Source organism: Oncorhynchus tshawytscha, linkage group LG01, assembly GCF_018296145.1.
Source record: "Oncorhynchus tshawytscha isolate Ot180627B linkage group LG01, Otsh_v2.0, whole genome shotgun sequence".
In the NCBI taxonomy this organism is placed as follows: Eukaryota; Metazoa; Chordata; class Actinopteri; order Salmoniformes; family Salmonidae; genus Oncorhynchus; species Oncorhynchus tshawytscha.
Window position 1 is genome coordinate 73,232,519 of NC_056429.1, and position 13,199 is coordinate 73,245,717.

The following is a 13,199-nucleotide window of genomic DNA, read 5'->3' on the forward strand; positions in this document are numbered from 1 at the left end:
TTATCTCAATACTTTGTTATATACCCTTTGTTGGCAATGACAGAGGTCAAACATTTTGTGTAAGTCTTCACAAGGTGAAGAATTAATTCATCCATGCAGATCTCCTCTAGAACAGTGATGCTTTGGGGCTGTTGCTGGGCAACACAGACTTTCAACTCCTTCCAAAGATTTTCTATGGGGTTGAGATCTGGAGACTGGCTAGGCCACTCCAGGACCTTGAAATGCTTCTTACGAAGCCACTCCTTCGTTGCCCGGGCGGTGTGTTTGGGATCATTGTCATGCTGAAAGACCCAGCCACGATTCATCTTCAATGCCCTTGCTAACGGAATGAGGTTTTCACTCAAAATCTCACAATACATGGCCCCAATCATTCTTTCCTTTACATGGATCAGTCGTCCTGGTCCCTTTGCAGAAAAACAGCCCCAAAGCATGATGTTTCCACAGTGGGTATGGTGTTCTTTGGATGCAACTCAGCATTCTTTGTCCTCCAAACACGACGAGTTGAGTTTTTACCAAAAAGTTATATTTTGGTTTCATCTGACCATATGACATTCTCCCAATCTTCTTCTGGATCATCCAAATGCTCTCTAGCAAACTTCAGACGGGCCTGGACATGTACTGGCTTAAGCAGGGGGACACGTCTGGCACTGCAGGATTTTAGTCCCTGGCGGCGTAGTGTGTTACTGATGGTAGGCTTTGTTACTTTGGTCCCAGCTCTCTGCAGGTCATTCACTAGGTCCCCCCTGTGTGGTTCTGGGATTTTTGCTCACCGTTCTTGTGATCATTTTGACCCCACGGGGTGAGATGTTGCGTGGAGCCCCAGATCGAGGGAGATTATCAGTGGTCTTGTATGTCTTCCATTTCCTAATAATTGCTCCCACAGTTGATTTCTTCAAACCAAGCTGCTTACCTATTGCAGATTCAGTCTTCCCAGCCTGGTGCAGGTCTACAATTTTGTTTCTGGTGTCCTTTGACAGCTCTTTGGTCTTGGCCATAGTGGAGTTTGGAGTGTGACTGTTTGAGGTTGTGGACAGGTGTCTTTTATACTGATAACAAGTTCAAACAGGTGCCATTAATACAGGTAACGAGTGGAGGACAGAGGAGCCTCTTAAAGAAGAAGTTACAGGTCTGTGAGAGCCAGAAATAAATTCATTAAAGATCCTACTCCTTTCTCATTTTGTCTGTCATAGTTGAAGTGTACCTATGATGAAAATTACAGGCCTCTCTCATCTTTTTAAGTGGGAGAACTTGCACAATTGGTGGCTGACTAAATACTTTTTTTGCCCCAATGTATATCTCCTCTCCAGACTACCATGGTGGTTTCCAGCTTCAGCCAGCCAAGGACTTGGGGAGAGACCGTCAGCTGATGGAAGACCTAGAGAGACTACGTGTGTCTGGCCTCCAGGATGGTCTCCTGCCCCCTTCCCGCGCTTTCACCCCCCTCTTGGATGTCCCCATGGACAGCTACACCCACCACACCCCACGCTCACGCTCTCCGAGCCCCTCACCCCCCAACTGGCTCCTCACAGAATCCCCACACACTACCAGACGCCAACCCCAAACCAACCACTCTCCAAATAGGCGAGACAATGGTTTGTCCTGGCACCATGATGAGACCTCATTGCTGTCGGAAGATACCACTCCGGAGCGGGGGCGGTCGCCGGTGAGGAACAAACATAATGGAAGGGTCAGGAGGGACCAATGGGAGAGCGGCCCTGACAGGAAGGGAGGGATGGCCGAGGGGTACATGGAGGTGAGAGTACACTTACCCCCCAGGAACATTCAACCCACCCAGGCTCAGGTGCTTGAGCCTCCCCCACAGGACCGAAGCCCCTCGACAGGTAGGGAGAGGGCGGGACAAGGCCAGAAAGGGAAGGTGAAGCAAGTGAACAGGCTTTCGCCAGGACGGTCACAGAATGGTCACCATGGAAACGCAACACCTGTAGCCATTCAGGAGTATGAGATCACCACGGTGACCATCTCCAAAACAAAACAGTCTCTGGGTGAGTAGGCCTATTTGAGAGTCACCAACTAATCTGCAGCCTGCTAGTACTCTACCTTACCAGTAGAGATCAGTGTTATTACATAACAATGGCCCCGTATAAAATAAACCCCTTGTAAGGCTGTATACAAAGTGTAACACATCTGAATCAACTGCCTTTTTTTGTTGTTCTATTTTTACATATATTTTTATTGGATATCCCCCCCCAGCTCTACCGTCAACAAATACAATAAATTCAATAAATATGGGACTTTACATAACAAAAGCAGTTCATACGTTCTCATAGATCATCATATACTGTTAAAATCTTAGAATATTGGAAGGGAAGGTGCACATTCTCTAAGATTGACATAAATGCTCAAGCATATACTCACACATACTGTACATGTACATACACTGCCTTCAGAAAGTATTCATACACCTTGACTTATACCACATTTTGATGTTACAGTCTGAATAAAACATTTAATCGTTTTTTTTCTCATCAATCTACACACAATACCCCATAATGACAAAGCAGAAACAGGTTTTAAGACATTCTTGCAAATGTATTACAAATCAAAAAACAGAAATACTTTAACATAAGTATTCAGACCCTTTGCTATGAGACTCGACATTGAGATCAGGTGCATCCTGTTTCCATTGATCATCCTTGAGATGTTTCTACAACTTGATTGGAGTCCACCTGCGGTAAATTCAATTGATTGGATATGATTTGGAAAGGTACGCACCTGTCTATATAAGGTCCCACAGTTGACAGTGCAAAAACCAAGCCATGATGTCGACTGAATTATTCGTAGAGCTCCGAGACAGGATGGTGTTGAGGCACAGATCTGGGTAACGGTACCAACACATTTCTGCAGCATTGAAGGTCCCCAAGAAAACAATGGACCTCAGACCATGAGTGACAAGATTCGCTGGTCTGATGAAACCAAGATTGAACTCTTTGGCCTGAACGCCAAGCAGCACATCTGGAGGAAACCCGGCACCATCCCTACAGTGAAGCACGGTGGTGGTGGCATCATGCTGTGGGGATGTTCTTCAGCAGCAGGGACTGGGAGACTAGTCAGAATCGAGGGAATGGTGAACGGAGCAAAGTACAGAGAGATCCTTGATGAAAACCTGCTCCAGAGAGCTCAGGACCTCTGACTGGGGCAAAGGTTCACCTTCCAACAGGATAATGACCCTAAGCACACAGCCAAGACAACGCAGGAGTGGCTTTGGGACAAGTCTCTGAATGTCCTTTTGTGGCCCACCCAGAGCCTGGACTTGAAACCGATCGAACATCTCTGGAGTGACCTGAAAATAGAGGCGCAACAACACTCCCCATCCAACCTGACAGAGCTTGAGAGGATCTGCAGAGAAGAATGGGAGAAACTCCCAAAATACAGGTGTGCCAAGCTTGTAGCTGTCACGCTCTGACCTTAGATATCTCTGTTTTCTATATTTTGGTTAGGTCAGGGTGTGACGAGGGTGGGTATGCTAGTTTTTGTATTGTCTTGCGTTTTGTATGTCTAGGGGTTTTGTAGGTCTAAGTATTTGTATGTCTATGGTGGCCTGATATGGTTCCCAATCAGAGGCAGCTGTTTATCGTCGTTTCTGATTGGGGATCATATTTAGGTAGCCATTTTCCCTTTTGTGTTCGTTGGTTCTTGTCTATGTGTAGTTGTCTGTCAGCACTCATTTTGTATAGCTTCACGTGTCGTTTTGTTATTTTGATTAGTTTGTTCAGTGTTCATTATTATAATAATAAATTATGTACGCATACCACACTGCGCCTTGGTCCGATTCATATGACGAACGTGAAAGTAGCGCCATACCCAAGAAGATTTGAGGCTGTAATTGGTGCCAAAGGTGCTTCAACTAAGTACTGAGTAAAGGGTCTGAATGCTTATGTAAATGTGATATTTCCTTTTTTTATATACATTTGCAAAATTGTCAATCGGTTTTTGCTTTGTCATTATTGGGTATTGTGTGTAGATTGATAAACTATTTAATCAATTTTAGAATAAGGCTATAATGTAACAAAATGTGAAAAAAGTCAAGGGGTCTGAATACTTTCCGAATGCACTGTAAGTATTCACACCGCTGAGTCAATAGATGTTATAATAACCTTTTGGCAGCGATTACAGCTGTAAGTCTTTCTTGGTCTCTAAGAACTTTGCACACCTGGATTGTACAATCAGTTGGAATGTTAGCAATTTTCAAGTCTTTCTATTGATTTTCAAGCTGATTTAATTCAAAATTGTAACTCGGCCACTCATGAGCATTTAATGTTGTCTTGGTAAGCAACTCCAGTGTATATTTGATATTGTCTTTTAGATTATTGTCCTGTTGAATGGTGTATTTGTCTCTCAGTATCTGCTGAAAAGCAGGCTGAATCAGGTTTTCATCTAGGATTCTGCCTTTGCTTAGTGCTGTTCTGTGTATTTTTATCCTGAAAACTCCCTAGTCCTTGCCGATGACAAGCATGCACATAACACGATGCAGCCACCACCATGCTTGAAAATATGAAGAGTGGTACAATTCTTAGTGATGTATTGTTGACCCCAAACATAACTCTTTGTATTCAGGACACATTTCTTTGCAGTTTTAGTTTAGTGCCTTATTGCAAACAGGATGCATGTTGTGGAATATTGTTATTTTGTACAGGCATCCTTCTTTTCACTCTGTCATTTACGTTAGTATGGTGGAGTAACTACAATGTTATTGATCCATCTTAGCCTACAATTTCCACGCCGCTGCGGAAATCTAATTAACATAATACAACATTCCCCATCAAAGTCTGTCTGTTTAAGCTAGAAATATCTTTCCACCACTAGAAATATCAATCCACCACAACCGCCGATATCACCCTTCTGCAACTGCAGTGAACAGTGGCAGAGCTACAGCAGTGTTTGTCAGACCAAAAACGTTGGTTTGACAAGTCTTGTCTGAAGTCAGTACAGCCTCTTCTGCCAACTTCTGTCTATAGCTTCTGAACGGTTTGGGCTACACACTAATATGACCCCTCTGTGGAAACCTGAGACTCTCCGTTTTAATCTAGGACTGAAGGTCTCCGGTACCAGTTAAAAAAATGAATGGAAGTATACAGAGAGATAGTTTAGTGTCAAAAATAAAGGGATAAATACATGTAAAATAATATATTTCTTATATCTCAGATTTTCTCAAACTCAACAAAAAAAGAAACGTCCCTTTTTCAGGACCCCGTCTTTCAAAGATAATAAGTAAAAATCTAAATAACTTCACATATCTTCATTGTAAAGGGTTTAAACTCTGTTTCCCATGCTCGTTCAATGAACCATATAGAATTAATGAACATGCACCTGTGGAATGGTCGTTAAGACACTAATAGCTTACAGACGGGAGGCAAATAAGGTCACAGTTATGAAAACTTAAGACACTAAAGAGGCCTTTCTACTGACTCTGAAAAACACCAAAAGAAAGATGCCCAGGGTCCCTGCTCATCTGTATGAACGTGCCTTAGGAATGCTGCAAGGAGGCATGAGGACTGCAGATGTGGCCAGGGCAATAAATTGCAATGTCCGTACTGTGAGACAGCGCTGCAGGGAGACAGGACGGACAGCTGACCATCCTCGCAGTGGCAGACCATGTGTAACAACACCTGCACAGGATCGGTACATCTGAACATCACACCTGCGGGACAGGTACAGGATGGCAACAACAACTGCCTGAGTTACACCAGAAACGCACAATCCCTCCATCAGTGCTCAGACTGTCCGCAATAGGCTGAGAGAGGCTGGACTGAGAGCGTGTAGGCCTGTTGTAAGGCAGGTCCTCACCAGACATCACCGGCAACAATGTCGCCTATGGGCACAAACCCACCGTTGCTGGACCAGACAGGACTGGAAAAAAGTGCTCTGAGTCGCGGTTTCGTCTTACCAGGGGTGAAGGTTGGATTTGCGTTTATCGTCGAAGGAATGAGCGTTACGCCGAGGCCTGTACTCTGGAGCGGGATCGATTTGGAGGTGGAGGGTCCGTCATGGTCTGGGGCAGTGTGTCACAGCATCATCGGACTGATCTTGTCATTGCAGGCAATCTCTACGCTGTGCGTTACAGGGAAGACATCCTCCTCCCTCATGTGGTACCCTTCCTGCAGGCTCATCCTGACATGACCCTCCAGCATGACAATGCCACCAGCCATATTGCTCGTTCTGTGTGTGATTTCCTGCAAGACAGGAATGTCAGTGTTTTTCCATGGCCAGCGAAGAGCCTGGATCTCAATCTCATTGAGCACGTCTGGGGCCTGTTGGATCGGAGGGTGAGGGCTAGGGCCATTCCCCTCAGAAATGTCTGGGAACTTGCAGGTGCCTTGGTGGAACAGTGGGGTAATATCTCACAGCAAGAACGGGCAAATCTTGTGCAGTCCATGAGGAGGAGATGCACTGCAGTACTTAATGTGGCCACACCAGTAATTACTGACTTACTTTTGATTTTGACGCCCCCTTTGTTCAGGGACACACTATTACATTTCTGTTAGTCATGTCTGTGGAGCTTGTTCAGTTCATGTCTCAGTTGTTGAATCTTGTTATGTTCATACAAATATTTACACATGTTAAGTTTGCTGAAAATAAACCCAGTTGACAGTGAGAGGACGTTTCTTTTTTTGCTGAGTTTATTTCACATGGTGAAACCTCTGAGCGGGTTCCTTCCTCTCCAGCAACTGAGTTAGGAAGGACGCCTGTATCGTTGTAGTGACTGAGTGTATTGGTACACCCTCCGACGTGAATTTAATAACTTCACCATGCTCAAATGGATATTCAATGTCTGCTTACATTTTTTAAATTAATTTGTAAAAATGTCTAAAAACACGAATCTACTTTGACATTATCGGGTGTTGTGTGTAGGCCAGTGAAAACAAATCTCCATTTTAAATTCAAGCTGTAACACAACAAAATGTGAAAAACTCAAGGGTTGTAAATACTTTCTGAAGGCACTATAAATACCCCTATAAATACATAAACTAAGTCTTGACTGAAGACTAGGATTACTAGTTGATTGGCTGGAACAATAGCCTGCACCTCCACCGGCCCTTTGTGTATAAACTCTCTATCTCTGCTCTATAGGTATCAGTATCTCAGGTGGGATGGAGTCCAAGGTGCAGCCTGTGATCAAGATAGAGAAGATCTTTCCAGGAGGAGCTGCCTCTACCAGTGATGTTCTGAAGGTAAGCTTCTTTAGCAATATTAGGGCAGCTCATGTTTTAATCAGAGCTGTGCCCGATGAAACAGGGTGACGTGTTTAGCAGTTTTGGTCTGTGACATCTGTAAATGGCACTCTAGCTTGGTCTTTTGTGTGTGTGTGTGTGTGTGTGTGTGTGTGTGTGTGTGTGTTTTTTTTATCTCCAGTATGACTGATGAGGTACATGGGCTGGGCCAGGTAATGTACGGGTATTATGACTCAGCCAGAGTGTATTAATAGAAGGGAAGAGATACTGAATGAAGCAGGGGGATGAGGTCAGAGGTTAGAGGTTACAGTGTGGTGAAGGTGGTAATGTCTGATACAACCCTACTGTAGCGATCTCTAGACACTCGGTCGAAGTTTCAAAATCAGGAGTGTTTGTGGGTGTGTTGCTGCCGTGAGCATATCAGGTGACAGCTCTTCCCAGGTACGATAGGGCCCTGACTCGAGTGTCAAACACTGGGGATCTGGTGTCGGCTAAGCCTTTCAGTTTCCATGAATTCCCCTCTGAGTCGCCCCCCCCCTCTCTCTCTCACATACACACACATACACACATACACACATACACACATACACACATACACACACTGACATGCATCCATACAAAAACATGACAGAGACTTTTGTGAAGGAGAGGAAGGGAAGGACAAGAAGGGAGAGAATTGTTTGGGAAAGAGAGAGAGAGAGACAGAACGATATAGACGGAGCTAGACGTAGTTGGTTTGCTCTAGCCCCTTAATTCCTAGGCATAGCCTGATAGCCTGTCACTAACTTGTGTGTATCTGCCACACACTAAGAGCAGGGGGAAGTCGGATTACTACACCAGACTGACTGTTCACACACATCCTATCCCCTTGTTCCTGTCTGATAACCGCCTATCTTTAAGCTAGCCACCAGGTCTGTATGTGTGTGTGTGTGTGTGTGTGTGTCACGCTTGCTATTGCCCCTGCTTGACGGTTTTGTCTAGAAGGGATAGAGCTTTTGTCAAAATTGACTTTTTGTAGCAGGTTAGGAGAACTTACACAGCAGGTTAGGAGCATTAACATAGCAGGTTAGGATAATTATATTACCCTTTTTAAAATGGTTAGGGTTAGCTAAAATGCAAAATAAATCAACTTTTGACGTCAGTTTGACAAAAGCTGTATCCCATCTAGACATGAAGTGTGTAAGTATGCATGGTTGACACAAGGTGTGTAAATGAATGTGTGTACAGTGTATATCCGTGCCATGTGCTGGTTACTGCTCTCTCTCTCTCTATCTATCCTTTCCATCTGGGCTATTAGCTGAGATCCCCCATTAGAACACCAGTCTGCTCAGTAAGATCGCTGCCCAGCAAAAAGGGGACGTCCTGTGGACATTTGGCGACATTCCCGTTAGGTCCCTTAAGAGTTTCGGTGCGATGCTATCCCACTGAAGAGGTTCTAAGAACGCTGCGTGATCGTTCTCTGGTAGACCTTTGTGTAGTTCCCTGTAAGTTACCAAGACATCACTGAGGGCCATGTCAGGACCTTTTTAAGACATTTTCCAGGACTTTTATTTAACTAGTCTTTAGGACGTTGTGTGATGGTCCGAAGGGAACGTTCTCTAGGGGACTTTTTTGTAGTTCACAGTTTGTCCCAGGGTGTTTTTAGGACGTTCTTGGAACATTGTGTCATGGTCCCCTGAACGTCCTTGGGACGTTGTGTCATTGTCCCCTGGAGGTTTTTGCCACGTTATGGTCCCTGGTGTAACAAACCACTATAATTAAATACATTAAATGGCATGGGGGTTTTAAGGTAAGCTCTTCAGCTAAAATAGTGTAATAATCTTTTATCAATGAATGCACAACCTCTAGATTTGGGGTATGCTGATCTTTCTGCTGCACCACAAAGTCTGTAGAAGTTCAGAAGTACTCTACACATTCAGCCCCTATAATACATCTCTGCACTTAGCAAAAGAGTGCCATCTGCTTTATAGTTATCATTTAAACTGACATTTGTGTCATTGATTTAATTTACTTATGTCAGCAATTTGAGTTTGTGTTTTTTGTATAGTTGTCTAATGTTGGAGGGGCGTGTTATTTTGTTTTAATGTTACACCTGAATTGGAATGCCGTGAACCAAGAGATTGTGAGTTCAAATCCTAGTTGAGGACATGTAATAATTACTGTTGGAATAAACATACACAATTTAATCATGTATTTTAACGTGTGTCAATTACAGTATGTAAGTAGAAAACAGTATGTTAAAAGCACTCTGGTTCACCAATCAGGGCCTTGATGGACTTGGCAACAGTAGCAAGGGGTGATGTGTAATGAAAATAGCTTGCGCGTGGGGGACGACAACGTTTCTTTGGGACCATCAGGTGATGTCCATGGGACAAACCGGGAACTAGACAAAAACATCCATTGGACCATGACACAATGTCCTAAGAATGTCCTAAAAACTTCCTTGGGGACATCTCGGGACCAGCCGGGAACTAGACAAAACATTTAGGGGACCATGAAACAACGTCCTGACGACTTTAGGAGACAATTTTGTGACATTCTGGGGACATCCTAACAACTGATTATTGTTTGCAGGGTGTGTACTTAACAGTACTCTAAAAACTAGATGATTATACCATTTAACCGGTCCTAGTGTTCTAGTGTTGCTCTCTCCAGAAATATGGCCTGGAGTCTGGATAGGGATCCACTACCACCACTGCCTAGAAATGAAGAGCAATGCACATAGCTGAATAATCCACATGAATAGGTTTAAAGTATAACAATAACTAACTATTTGTCATTTCGATACTGTATTTGTAATGTCAAACCAGACTACAATAGAGAGATCTAATTCAGTAGGGAGGACCCTTTAGTGGATGATGCCTGTTGAGTTAGAGAGAGAGAGAGAGAGAGAGAGAGAGAGAGAGAGAGAGAGAGAGAGACTCAAAAATAACATCCATAAATGTTTACCAAAGAGGATGAATGACATTATGTTTAATATTCAAAATTACTTGTATTAATCTGCTCTTTAGTTTAATGGATCAACATTTTTTGATACTGGCATCACGGGAGGAAGGGCATGAATGTTTTGGGTCAATAAACATGATCAAATATTTTGTTGAACAACAGTTTCATGAGGGGAGATGTTCCAGCAGGTTTGGGTAAAATGTGTGATTATGTTGTAGCCATTCAATGGGGTTGTGTTGTGAGTGTCAGCCAGGTGCATCCTCGGTGTGCACTGATGACATCACAGGAACTTCCTCTCCTCTGGGTTCTAGAACTCGGCAGTGCTCTGTTCTCTTCCTGCAGGAAACAATGCAGGGGGAGGCATTAAGTGTGGTTGATGTGTGTGTGTGTTTTCAACATAACCTTGAGCTTCATCTACTGGGATATGAGTATGGAGATTAGAGAAAAAGACGCTAAGTGGGATGCACAGTAAGCATGTGTAAGCAATGCACAGTAAGCATGTGTAGGCCTATGTGTGCGTATATCACCTCTAACCTGTATTTGTGTGTGTGTGTGTGTGTATGGTTTGTGTGTGTTTGTCTATGCATGCATATGTGTGTGCATGTGTGTGTTTCTCTCTTTGTGTGTGTATCTCTCCAGGCTGGGTATGAGCTGGTGTCGGTGGACGGTGAGTCTCTGCAGCGTGTGACCCATCTTCATGCGGTGGACGTAATTCGCCGGGCGTTCAGCAACAAGGCCAAAGACTCCATGGTGTTCATCGTCAAGGTCCCCAAGGGGCCCTAAGAACCCAAAGAGCCCTGCTGACTAGCCCACTGTCAGGCTTACACAAATACTACAACCTCAGTACTACAGGCCTGTCAAAAAGGATGCTCCGAGGTGCAGTTCACCAACCCACTTTGTCTGGAAATGGAAATGAATGAAATGCTGGTGTTCAAACCAGAACGTTGTCAGATACAAGTATGTGGATTTACAGAAGATGAGGATTCGTCTGATGCAGATGGTTCGGAATGGAAGGGAATGGTCTACTCACAGAGGAGAGGAAGGTACCTCTTACACTGACCAATACGCTTGCTTCTCCTCTAGGGCAAAAGGGACAATGTTTCCATAGAAAACAGGAAATACTGCTAAAACAAAAATTGGTAACGTGACATGTTATGTTGTAACTGCAGTCGACATGTGGGTCTACTGCGCTTACTTTGAGTATAATAATGTGATAAATAATATTTATCAAAGATAGACTGGATTATATGTATCCCTTTTGCTATATTAACTTATTTTATTTTTTTACTAGGCAAGTCAGTTAAGAACAAATTCTTATTTTCAATGACGGCCTAGGAACAGTGGGTTAACTGCCTGTTCAAGGGCAGAACGACAGATTTCGTACCTTGTCAGCTCGGGGATTTGAACTTGCAACCTTTCGGTTACTAGTCCAATGCTCTAACCACTAGGCTACACTGCCGCCCCGATATATTGTTAGCTAGCGTTGTTAGGAGTCAGCAGCTATAGCAATCATATTAATATAATGTACTGTAGGTAACTTCAAGGGAAGGAAACTTTATTTTGTGGAAGCAAAAACATGCAGGCATGCATGCATGTACGCAGACTCACTCACTCACTCACACTCTCACCACTCGCATGCAGGAAGTATAACCCCCCCTATACACACAGTTCCAGGGACCATTTCAGTCCACCACGGTCCTGCCAGAGAGAGAGTGATTACTGTGTCCAACGTCATGAGGTTTATAGTCCAGATTAAGCCTCTGTATTATAGTTGTGGTTTAGTGGATGTCTAGGGGATTAGTACAAATTGCAGCTCTGTTTAAAACTGTATTTCTGGCAAACAGAGTTCATGTTTCTGGAGCAGGATGCCACTTTAGATGCTTGATTACATAGGCTTGTGGACTGAGCCTGAACAGACATGTGGAGGAGATGGAGGAAAACCTAAATGATGTACAGGATGTGAGGACCAGTGGCTTAAACTAAGGTTGGGTTGAGAGGCAGAGGGGCTAAGACTGGGGGGAAGAGAGAGGGATTGTCTGGGTCTGGGAAGGGTTGATGAAGGGCTAATGTTAGGTCAAGGGTTAATATTAGGTTAGGTTTAGGTCCCTAACTCCCTGGAATCACCAGAGTGTACAGTGCACCACGCATAGTTCCTGACCTTTATGAGCGGCAGAGGGCCTGAGAGGTGCTTACATATGACTTGCTGTAGGGCTGGAATGTCTGGCTGGTGACAAATGCTGCTGTAAAGCTCAATGGCAGTATGGTCGGCTAAGCTTCTGTTATTTATATATATGTATATGTGTGTATATATGTATGTATGTGTGTGTGTGTGTGTGTGTACTTAAGCATAATATACATGTAATAAACATATAATAAGGTACATCCAAAATGTTTTCAGAGCTATCGTATTAATTTACCACAATAAATGTTTTATTGACACTTTACACCGTCTGTCTGTGTCTCTGGATCGTGTAATATTAATGGAAGTAGCTACAGGAAGTAGTTTGGTTGTCAACTGATAAATATGAAGGGGCAAATCTTCACTTCCACTTAAGTCAGATTTTCACTAAGGCTGGGATGAATTTGTTCAATGGCGATGGCAGATTGTGAACATTTGAGGGAGTTAGGATTCACCCCAAAATGCCTTCATCACTTCAGAATATTTCTTTTCACCAGTGCATCAGTGTAAATTCCAACAACCATTACTCCATGGTGACATTTTGAATCTTTAATTAAAAACAAACATACTTTTGTACAATAAATTTACAGCATGAAAATATACATGAATGACTACAAACACCATGGATTAATAAAGGAACAGAACACCTAAACACACTGAAATATAATTGTATACTTATGCACACTAAGGAAGAAAAGAAACAAGACAAATACAAACACACGTGTTACGTTGCTTTGGTCTAGTCGCAGTGGCTACATTTGAAATATATATTTTGGTCTGAGTAAAGGACTAGAATGTCACTCAATGTAGAAGTAACTGCCAAAATTAAGGAAACACCAACAAAGTCTTAATAGGGCGTTGTGCCTCCACGAGCCAGAACAGCT

The 13,199-nt window shown here is 43.4% G+C and overlaps 1 protein-coding gene across 1 annotated transcript in view; it reads left to right on the forward strand.

Moving 5' to 3' along the window:
* The window catches only part of LOC112252729 (PDZ domain-containing protein 7-like), a 56,116-nt gene extending 43,571 nt beyond the window's left edge, over positions 1-12,545 (forward strand). Inside the window, exons 13-15 of the mRNA XM_042325374.1 lie at positions 1,308-2,003; positions 7,090-7,190; positions 10,776-12,545. Coding sequence (XP_042181308.1) covers positions 1,308-2,003; positions 7,090-7,190; positions 10,776-10,919 — 941 coding nt within the window. The 3' untranslated portion in view covers positions 10,920-12,545. The remainder of the gene's footprint in view (positions 1-1,307; positions 2,004-7,089; positions 7,191-10,775) is intronic.
* The last annotated feature ends 654 nt before the right edge of the window (positions 12,546-13,199 follow it).